At 41.0% G+C, this 11,545-nt stretch overlaps 1 protein-coding gene and 1 pseudogene across 1 annotated transcript; both read right to left on the reverse strand.

Moving 5' to 3' along the window:
• Window positions 1–945: 945 nt before the first annotated feature.
• LOC125928155 (translationally-controlled tumor protein-like) lies at window positions 946–1,548 on the reverse strand. Its single transcript, XM_049638751.1, has one exon. The coding sequence runs from the start codon at window positions 1,531–1,533 to the stop codon at window positions 1,093–1,095; it is 441 nt and encodes a 146-aa protein (XP_049494708.1). The 5' UTR covers window positions 1,534–1,548; the 3' UTR covers window positions 946–1,092.
• A 9,321-nt stretch (window positions 1,549–10,869) lies between these two features.
• LOC125928157 (calmodulin-like) lies at window positions 10,870–11,210 on the reverse strand (annotated as a pseudogene).
• Window positions 11,211–11,545: the final 335 nt, after the last annotated feature.

Here is an 11,545-nt window from a genome sequence, read left to right on the forward strand (position 1 = left end):
GAAAAAGCTGTCAACTGAGAACTCTACATCCAGCAAAAATGAGGGCGTAAATAAGACATTCCCAGATGAAAAAAAGCTCTGTCTCTCTCTCAAAAATAAATAAACATTAAAAAAAATAAAGTAATCCCAGGGTACCTGGGTGGCTCAGTCAGTTAAGCATCTGATTCTCATGAGTTTGAGCCCTGGGTTGGGCTCCTTGCTGGCAGTTCAGAGCCTACTTGGGATTCTCTTACTTTCTCTCTCTCTCTCTCTCTGCCCCTCCCCTGCTCACACTCTCTCTGTCTTTCAAAATAAATAAATAAAATTTAAAAATACTTAAAGTGATCTCTACACTCAATGTGGGGCTTGAGCTCAGGACTCCAACATCAAGAGTCACGTGCTCCAACAGCTGAGCTAGCCAGGCACCCCAAGATACTTATTTTACATTTGAGTTTTTATGCATTTTATTTTATTTAAAAAAAATTTAAATGTTTATTTTTGAGAGAGAGAGAGAGAATGGAGGACGGGCTGTGAGAGAGGGAGACACAGAGTCCGAAGCAGGCTCCAGGATCTGAGCTGTCAGCACAGAGTCTGATGTGGGGCTAAAACTCACAGACTGGAGATCATGACCTGAGCCAAAGTTGGACCCTTAACTGACTGAGCCACCCAGGCACACCTAAATGCATTTTATTTTTAGATAACCTACATGACATGTTTTTTTTTCTCTTAAAAACAATGCCTCTGCTCCAAATAAATTGAAGTCAAAATTATTGAAGTGCTCAAGATGACATCAATCCTATTCGTCTAAGTCCTGGTTTGTGTGGATGAAAAGCAGAAGCCAGTTATGACAACAGGTGATATATCCAAAGTCATAGCCAGATTTGTTAACATTTTTCCATTTCTTTTTTTTTTTTTAATTTTAATGTTTATTTATTTTTGAGACAGAGAGAGAGACAGAGCACGAGCAGGGCAGGAGCAGAGAGCGGGAGACACAGAATCCAAAGCAGACTCCAGGCTCTGAGCTGTCAGCACAGAGCCTGATGTGGGGCTCGAACTCACAGACCAGAAGATCATGACCTGAGCTGAAGTCGGACGCTCAACCAACTGAGCCACTCAGGTGCCCCAACATTTTTCCATTTCTAAACCATCATTTAAAAAAATCAGGTATGAGGTCACACTATTCTCACAATAGTCCAACAGAGCAACCATGCCATCTAGATTCATGTTTTCACCAATAAAGAACTGGTAGTTTTTGAAATTAGCAAGGGTGTGCTTGATTTGTTTTGCAGTCCCTCTCATAAAAGTTGTTAGTCTTTCTGGCCTCTGTTCTTCAAGTTTGCCGTTGATTGACTTTATGTAATCTTTTATGTACTTCTTATATGCTTCTTTTGTGAATCTGGTTTCCTGCAAGTGATGGTTCATGACAACATCAACACCAGTGGTTAATGTCCTTTTGGTACCTTCACCTTTGGGGCCTTCATCAGAGGCATTTCCACCAATGAACCAGTCATCAGTGTTACCCTCTGTCCTACTGATCCCTTCACTTCCAGGCATAGCCTGTCCATGATCTGGATTTTGTAGTTGTTGGAGAATATCTCATCATGGCTGATGAAGTCCTGGTAGATAATGATGTCTGCAGCTGGAGAGAGACAACAGTGGTGCTAGTTCAACAGGAGCAGAGAGCTCTGAGCCAGCGTGGTACAGCCGGAGTGGCACTGGGGTTGGAGGAGCAGGAGGAAAAGCCCAAGACATTCATTTCAGATCTGACACAAATAGGTTGAAAATGAAAGAATGGAAAAGAGATTTCACGTATGGTAACCAGAAGAAGAGAGCTAAGGTAGCTAAACTAATATGAGACAAAACAGACCTTATGTCAATAATTGTTGCAAGTGACAAAGAAGGGCATTATATTGATGATAACTTTGCAAGAAGATACCATAATTATAAACATACATGTACAAAATACCAGAAATCCAGGGGCGCCTGGGTGGCGCAGTCGGTTAAGCGTCCGACTTCAGCCAGGTCACGATCTCGCGGTCCGTGAGTTCGAGCCCCGCGTCAGGCTCTGGGCTGATGGCTCGGAGCCTGGAGCCTGTTTCCGATTCTGTGTCTCCCTCTCTCTCTGCCCCTCCCCCGTTCATGCTCTGTCTCTCTCTGTCCCAAAAATAAAAAAAAATAAAAAAAAATAAAAAAAAAAATACCAGAAATCCAAAGTATATGAAACAAACATTGAAAGAATTGAAGGGAGACATAAACAGCTCTACAATAGTTGGACATATCAGTGACCACTTGCAATAATAGATAGAACAATCAGACAAAAGATCAGTAATAAAATAGAAGACTTGAACAACACTATAAACCAATTAAACCTAACAGACATGCATGGAACAGTTGAACCAACAAAAACAGAATACACATTTTTCTCAAGTGCCCATGGAATGTTCTCCAGGATAGACTATATGTTAAGCCAGAAAACGAGTCTTAATTATTTTATTTTATTTTATTTTATTTTATTTTATTTTGTTTTGTTTTATTTCTTTATTTCTGAGAGAGAGAGAGGCAGAGAGAGGAAGACCCAGAATCCGAAGCAGGGTCCAGGCTCTGAGCTGTCAGCACAGAGCCTGATGTGGGGCTTGAACCCACAAACCGCAAGATCATCACCTTAGCTGAAGTGAGACGCTACCTAGCTGCCCCAGTAACTTTAAAGAGTTTGCAATCATACATAATTTCTTTTCTGATTTCAATGGAATGATACTAGAAATCATTAACAGAAGGAAGTGTGAAAATTCACAAATATGTTGAAATTAACCACACATTCTTTTTTTTAATGTTTATTTATTTATTTTTTTTTTTTGAGAGAGAGACAGAGTGTGAATGGGGGAGGGGCAGAGAGAGAGGGAGACACAGAATCCAAAGCAGGCTCCAGACTCTGAGCTGTCAGCACAGAGCCCAGTGCAGGACTTGAACCCACGAACTGGGAGATCATGAGCTGAGCCGAAGTTGGATGCTTAACCAACTGAGCCACCCAGGCACCCCAAAATCATCCCTGTTTGCTGATAACATGATTTTATATGTAGAAAAGTCTAAAGAGCCACCCCCCCACACACACACAGACACACACAAACAAACGCTATAACTAATAAATTCAGCAAAATCCCAGGATACAAAAATCAACATTGAAAAATCAGTCACATTTTTCATCAGCAATGGTAACATTCTAAAAAGGAAATCGAGAACATTCCATTTACAATAGCCTCAAAAAGAATAAAATACTTAGGAACAAATCTGATCAAGAAGTCAAAAGAATTGTACATTGAAAACTACAAAACATTGCTGAAAATTAAGGAAGGTGTAAATAAATAGAAAAATTAAGATTTCCACACTACCCAAAGTGATCTCCAGATTTGATGCAATCCCCATCACAACATAATAATTTTTATTTCAGATGTAGAAAAATCCCATCCTAGAATTCATATGGAATATGAAGGGATCTTGAATAGCCAAAACAATCTTGAAAAAAAAAATATTTGGAGGCCCACTCCCTTATTTCAAAACAAACTACAAAGCTAAAGTAATCAGAATAGTATGGTGGTATGCCTGGGTGGCTTAGTGGGTTAAGCATCAGACTCTTGGTTTTGGCTCAGGTCATGATCTCATGGTTCATGGGTTTGTGCCCCACGTCTGGCTTTGCACTCAGGATTCTCTCTCCTTCTCTCTCTGCCCTTGCCCCCACTCACATGCACTGTCTTGTTCTCTGTCTCAAAATAAACAAAACTTAAAAAAAAACTGTGGGGGGCCCTTGGTTGGCTCAGTCGGTTAAGTGTCCGACTACAGCTCAGGTCACAATCTCAAAGTTCATGAGTTCAAGCCACGTGTTGGGCTCTGTGCTGACAGTGTAGAGCCGGAGTCTGCTTCAGATTCTGTGTCTCCTTCTCTTTCTTCCCCTCCCCCACTCACACTCTGTCTCTCGTCCTCTCAAAAATAAATAAACATTAAAAATTTTTTTAAAAAACTGTGGTACTGGAATAAGGCTGACATATAGATCAATGGAAAAGAATGGAGAGCCCAGAAATAAGCCCTTGCATATATGGTTAAGTACTTTTTAACAGATGGTGCTAAGTAAACAGGATATTCACATGCAAAAGAATGAAGTTGACCCCTTACCTTACATTACATACAAAAATTAACTTAAAGTAAATCAAACACCTAAACATGAGACCTGACTTTATAAAACTCTTAGAAGCAAACATAGGAGAAAAGTTGGATTTGGCAATGATTTCTTGGATATGACCCTAAAAGCACAAGCAACAGAAGAAAAAATAGATAAACTGAACTTCATCAAAATTGAAAACTTTTGTACTTCAAAGGACACTCTCAAGAGAATGAAAAAAACTGGGAGAAAATATTTGCAAATCATGTATCTGATGAGTTGATGAAACTCATCAACAACAACAACAAAATTTAAAAACAGACAAAGAACTTGAATTTACATTTCTTCATTCTGAACTTTTCTTGACATGTTGACTTCTAGCCCCCTGTGGTACTCCAGCAGCGAGGATAAACAAGAAGGGGTCTGTGCTGCTTACCAATTTATTGCCTCTTGGCTCCAAATTCACTCTTCATTGCTTGCTTGTGCAAAAACAGAGCTGGGCCATTTAAAAGTAATGTTTCCAGGGCGCCTGGGTGGCTTAGTTAGACATCCAATTTTTGATCTCGGCTCAAGTCATGATCCCATGGTTCATGGGATCGAGCCCTGCATTGGGCTCTGCACTGCACAAGAGCCTGCTTGGGATTCTCTCTCTACCTCTCTCCCTGCCCTTCCCCCACCTACACTCTCTCTCTCTCTCTCTCTCTCTCTCTCAAAATAAATAACTAAATAAACTTCTAAAAAATGTTTACTTATTTTTGAGAGAGAGAAAGATACGGAGTGTGAGTGGGGAAGGGGCAGAGAGGGAGACACAGAATCTGAAGCAGGCTCCAGGCTCTGAGCTGTCAACACAGAGCCCAATGCGGGGCTCAAACTCATGAACCTCAAGATCATGACCTGAGCCAGAGTAGGACGCTTCATCGACTGAACCACCCAGGCACCCCAATAAACTTTTTTAAAAAGTAATTTTTCCTTTGTCAGGTAACACAATGTTAAGCTTTGTCAGCTGTGGGCTCTGGAGAGCGATTGCATGAGGAAGGGGTTTTCCTTCTTAGTCTGGTGTGTTTCAGTGGTTCCAGAAGTATGTATGGATTCCTCAGTGCCCAGCTCCTGCAACACAGAAGGCTTTTCCAGTGCCACGACTCTGCAGCTCATGTAGTTCTTCCAGAGCCTGGCTTCTGTAGTAATAGTGGTAAGCAGCACCCAGCAGCTTTCCCCTGCAATACCCTTTAGTTGTCTTTGTAAGAGGGTGCCTCCAGTGAGACACCTTTCTATGAAATGGCTTTCTTTGGGACCTCAGAAGGTAGGTTTCCAGCAAATTCTGGAGGGCAAATTTCCAGCAACTACCATTGGCACAGCACCAAGCAACTGTGCCATCCAATTTCCACAGCCACGTCCTCTCCAACTGGGTCTGGTTCTCAGGCCTAGTGCTCTACCCCAGCCTCAGAGGTGGTCAATGAACCTTATATCTGCTGATCCTATATTCTTTAGAGTTGTCTTTACTGAAATTTCTTGTGTAATGTGTAATTCTACACATTAAACTTAAGCTGTTAAAATTACTGTATGGCTTCCATCTCCTAATTTGACCCTGACTGACACAGGGTCCCTGCCCAACATAACAAGGAAATAGGACGAACAACCTGTCACCATTAAACAATACGCTGTGCTAAACTGGCAGTGGGACAGAGTGCTGGGGCAGCAGGTAGAAAGGTGCCTGGAAGGTCCATGAGGGGTAATGAGAGAATTAAGCTGAAAGGATGACTAGATCAGGGCGCTCCACGTTCATCATTGACACCTCCTCCTAATCTCATAATCAATCTCTGAGGTATGTCACTTCTGTCTCCCAAGTCTGGTCCATGCTTTCCACCCCAGTGTTGTTCCTCAGGCCAGGCCACCATCATCTCTGGCTGGTTTATTATGATGACCCTGTAATTGTCCTCTTTACCTCCAGGCTTGCTACGTCAGCCTGTCCTCCACACTGAAGCCAGAGTGATTCTTCTAAAAGGCAAATTTGGGTCCAAACGGTCTTTGACTAAAAACTGTTGGTGGCTGCCCATTGCCCTTAGGACAAAATCTGAACTCCTTTGTTTGGCCACAAAGCTTGGGAAGATCTGGACTTTGCTCACCTTCCCAGTTTTATCTTATGCCACCCTTCTCACATCCTTAGTCTCAAATCACATGGAATGTCAGTTTCCTTAGGGACCTTTACAAGTGCTGCTTCTTCTTCTAGGAAGCCCTCTCCCTACACCCTCCCTTACCCTTTCACCCTCATCCTTGCTGCTTCAGCTCCCCTTCAGCTGCAGCTAATATCTACTCCTCTGAAAAGCCTTCCCAAACCTGCTCTCCCTGATCTGGCAAGGTGCTCTTTGTGTACGTTTCAGTCACACCCTGTACTGCTCTCATATCCCTTATCACAGGCTGGTAATTATCTAATGTATATGTCTCTCACGACCCTGTAAACTCCATGAGGTCAGAAACTCTTGTTCACGTTTGTTTCCTCAGCACCTATTTTAGTGCCTGCTGCATTAGGTGTTTGATAAATGCTGGGGAACAAAAAGAATGCACATGCAAAGGTGACCAGGGAGGGCATGCATAAAAGTATGTCATGTAAACAGAGTGTAGGGACGTAGGTGGGAGTGGCTGGACTCGAAGGGCAAGCTGTGGGAAGCCAGGTTGGGAAAGGCCCTTTTGTTCACACCTAAGCAGTTTATACCATACGGTGAGGATCAAACATCCCACATTGGCTATAGGTGACTGAACTGGACTTCCAGTTCATGCATTTGATTTGACCAGGACAGTTTTAAGAACTTGCAAATATGAATGCCTTTCAGTTTGTCACAATTCACACCAGCCCCCATGTTAACAGGCCTCCTTCCCTCATGCAAACTGGCTGTCTGCCCCACTGAGATCCGTGTTTGCTACCCCTGCAGATGGGTGGGAGGTAGCCTAGGGAGGGGAAGGATTTAAAGGAGGATTTCAGATATGAGTCCTAGAAATATAGACAGATCCACCCTCAGTAGGGAGTGTGTTTTTGAGAGTTCCTTGGGAGAAGTGAATTTATTTCATCTGAAGGGCCCTGGGAGCAAAGACAGACCCAGAAAATCAGAGGAATTGCCCACATTTTGAAGAGCTTATACCTTTAAACTGCTAAATTGGCCAGTGCCAGGCTGGGTCCACTCTCTCCTGTTTACTTTCTGAAACAAAAACTGCCCTGATGGAATCTGAAGTCAGAGCTGCAGCAGATCAACATTGACTCAGCAACCTGCCATGCTGCAAGGCCTTATGCCAGGAGCTGTGAAGGATACAAAACATAAGGGAGAGCTGGAATCTAGCATCTCCTGGGGGAAATGACAGCCACAGACTCACACTATGACCCGTAGAGACAGTGGGCTGGTGCTTTGGCAGTGCTCTACCTTGATGAGGTCTCCACAGTACAGAATGTGGCCAACGATATTATAGGTCAAGGAACTCTAGTCTTTCATGTTCCCAACATAGGTAGGGTCTTAGGGAAAGATTCTTTCTAAAAGAACTCCTTGGTTTTTAAGCCAGATGGTCCATTTATTAATTTGTAAATGGGACATTACCCTGGTAGTAGCCTCAAAACTCAGTTCCACTCTCCAAGGACTCCTGTCCCAATGTAAAGGTTCTTAGAAAACTAAGCTGCTGATCAGAAAGAAGCCATGAACAAGCTTCATGATCGATCTCTATCCCAAAAAAGAACACACCTCTTTAATGACCAGGAGACAGTCTCCATCAATCAAGGCCGGACAGATTGGGATGAGTTTTTAACAATTTAATTCTCCTTTTACAAAACTTCACCTAAGCTCAAGATTCTCTTAAGCACAAGCACCATCCTGTGCTTTCATGGCCTTTCCTGCATTTGTGGTTCTTGCCAAGTGAAAGCTGAGTGTTATCCTATCCTATCAAGCTGGATGAACCAAAGTTTCCCAATAGCTGACTAGAGGAAAATGATGGACAAACGTGTGCCATTCAGCACTCATAGCCCAGCATGCTGACCTCAACACCTGCGCCCCAGATGCCACCTTTCACTGCAAGTAGTTCTGGTGTGAGGCCTTTGCTTTGTAAATACCACTGGCAACAGTTCATAACAGCAGATGAAGTAGTAAATACCTCATGAATAAACTCTCTGTTCCCAATGCCAACATTAATTGGATTAATAATTTTCACGAAGATTTCAATATGTCACAATCCTAATCATATCTTCAAGTGAATAGGACAATTTCATGAAGATAAAAAAAGTTGATCCTTTCAAATTGGGCTTTCAAGAATTGTCTCTGCACGGTGTCAATAAAGTATGAGTTCTGATAATCATGAACAAACAAAACCTCACTTGAATTTCCTTTATTTTTAAGATTTTTTATTTTTAAGTAACCCCTACACCCAACATGAGGCTTGAACCCACAATCCCAAGATCAAGAGCCACATGCCCCACTGACTGAACCAGCCTGGCACCCTTAATAATTTCATTTTGTAATACTTGCCTGTTTTGTGGTAGTTTGGGGGCTAGTTATAATTTAAACAATCAGTAGACTTTAGTTTCAGAAGTGTTTTAGGTTTATGGAAAATTGATGGAAAAGTACAGAAAGTTTCTATATACCACATCTCCCACTGTTTCCCCTACATTTGCGCCTTGTATTAGTGTCACACATTTGTTTCAACTGATGAACCAATATTGATACATTTTTATTAATTAAAGTCCAGTAGTTCACATTAGGGGTCACTCTTTGTGTAAGTACAGGCTATGCGTTTTCACAAATGTATAATGACATGTGCCCATCATTACTGTATCATAGAGTATCGTTTCATTGCCCTAAGAGTCCCCCCTATTCCACGATTTGTCCTTCTCTTCCCCTAACCTCTGGCACAACTACAAAACTGTTAAAAGATAATATAGGTGAAAAATCTAGGTAACCTTGGGCTTGGCATTGACTTTTTAGATACAACACCAAACGCATGATCCATGAAAGAAAGAATTGATGTTGTACTTCATTAAAATTAAAAGCTCCTGCTCTGTGAAAGACACTGTGGAGAAAATGAAAAAATATATCACAGACCGGGAGAAAATCTTTGCAAAACTTGATATTTGCTAAAGGACAGGTGTCCAAAATATATAAAGAAATTTTATTTATTAAAAAAAACTTAATGTTTATTTATTTTTGAGAGTGAGATAGAGCATGAGCGGGGGAGGGGCAGAGAGAGACGGAGACACAGAATCGGAAGCAGACTCCAGGCTTGGAGCTGTCAGCACAGAGCCCGATGCGGGGCCTGAACCCATGAACCGTGAGATCAGGACCTGAGCCAAAGTTGGATGCTCAACTGACTGAGCCTCCTCAGTTAAAAGAACCTTTTAAATTCAGCAGTAAGAAAACTAACAGCCTGCTTAAAAATGGCAAAAGATCTGAACAGACACCTCACCAAAGAAGCTACACAGATGACAAATATGCATGTGAAAATATGCTCAACATCATATATTATTAGAGAATTGCAAGTGAAAACAATGACACACGACTGCACACCTATTAGAACGGCTAAATTTCCAAAACACTGACAATACCAAGCATTGGTGAGGATGTGGAGTAACAGGAACTCTCAGTCATTGCTGGTGAGAATACAAAATGGTACATTTTGGAAGACAGTATGGCAGTTTCTTACAAAACTAATTGTGATTTTTTTTAAAGTAGGAAATCAAATATATAACTTGTTTGTCAATAGTGCCGTAACCGGATTTTCTTTAAGAATTAAAGAAAGCTTAAAAAGCAAGTAACGGTGGTGCGCGTGGGTGGCTTAATCCTTGAATGTCTGACTTTGGCTCAGGTCACCATCTCCGGGTTCGTGAATTCCAGCCCCACATGGAGCTGTGCTGACAGCTCAGAGCCTGGAGCCTGCTTGGAATTCTGTGTCTCCCTCTCTGCCCTTCCCCCACTCACATTCCATGTCTTTCTCTCAAAAATAAATAAACATTAAAAAAAAATTTTTTTAAAGAAAATCCAGCTGTCTTTTACCAAGCCAGACATTAAAGAGATATGCAAAAATGTAAAACGAGACCACTTTTCTCACTATTTTTTTGGTTTTAGAAGAGGAAGTATTTTAAAAATATTTATGTCAACATGTAAGAGTTTATTATTTTGTAATAAACAAATAAATGTTTTAAGATTCTGTGTTAAGTTCTAATATGGCAAATTTTAATAGGTATAATTAATATAAATAGAAAGCCTTAAAAATCTTCAGTAAAATTTTAAAGCATAAAGGGATGCTGAACCCAAAAAGTTTGACAACCATTAATTTAGTAAGCCACATGCTACTTGATGCACTTTCTATTTTTTTTTTAAGTTTGTTTATTTAGTTTGAGAGGGAGAGAAAGAGTGTGAGTGAGCCTGGGAGCGGGGCAGAGAGAGAGGGAGGGGGAGAGAGAGAGACAGAGAGAGAATCCCAAGCAGGCTCTGAGTTGACATCAATGTGGGGCTGTAACTCTTGAACCGTGAGATCATGACCTAAGCCAAAACCAGGAGTCGGCTGCTTAACCGACTGAGCCACCCAGGTGCCCCTTGATGCACTTTCTAAAATAAGGTATAGGACAATGATAGTAAAATGAGGAAGAAAAACACAGAGGAATAAATCTAATGACTACGGATTTATATTCTTTTGATAGTATCAAGAAGCTTTTACAAAGAAAAAAGCAAACAATTTTGTACAGAAACTTCAACACATTTTGTACAATATTCTCACTTTGCTGACATCATTTATGCAAATTCTTCATAGTTTACTTGACTATCAATATTAATATCTGCTTCCCTGATCATTTCATCAACCTCCTCATCTGTTAACTTTTCTCCAAGGTGTTTTATCATGTGACATAATTCTATCACACTAACATAGCCATTGTCATTCCTATTAAACACAAGAATGCTTCTCTAACTTCTTTACTCTCTGTCCCCGTCTTTCATTTTTCTTGCCATCATTGTCAGAAAGTCCAGGAACTCAGTTGTACTATTTTCATTTTCATTTGCTTCATTCATTTATCCTGAAACTTTGCTATGGAGTTTTGCCCAAGAGTCCTCATTACCGTTTCCAAACTTTTGATGTCCACCACTGTCCTTGTCAAATGGTGGAAAGCTGCTTTGAATTCTGCACTTGAATTCTGCAATCTGTTTTCCCTTCAGTTGCCAGCATTACTTGTCCTCAAGCGACAATCACACAAACGTTCAGCTTATTAGCTCCACTCACTGTCTGTAATACTCCTTCTTAATATTTATATTTATATATTTTTAAGGTAAAATTTATGTACAATAACATGCAAAAAAGCTTTTGTGTGCATTCATTGGGTTTTGATAGCTACTGTGGTATATTTGATTGCACACCGATGAAAAAGAAAAAGTCATTTCTGACAGTCAGGAGCTA

This window comes from Panthera uncia, chromosome E3 (assembly GCF_023721935.1).
Source record: "Panthera uncia isolate 11264 chromosome E3, Puncia_PCG_1.0, whole genome shotgun sequence".
In the NCBI taxonomy this organism is placed as follows: domain Eukaryota; kingdom Metazoa; phylum Chordata; class Mammalia; order Carnivora; family Felidae; genus Panthera; species Panthera uncia.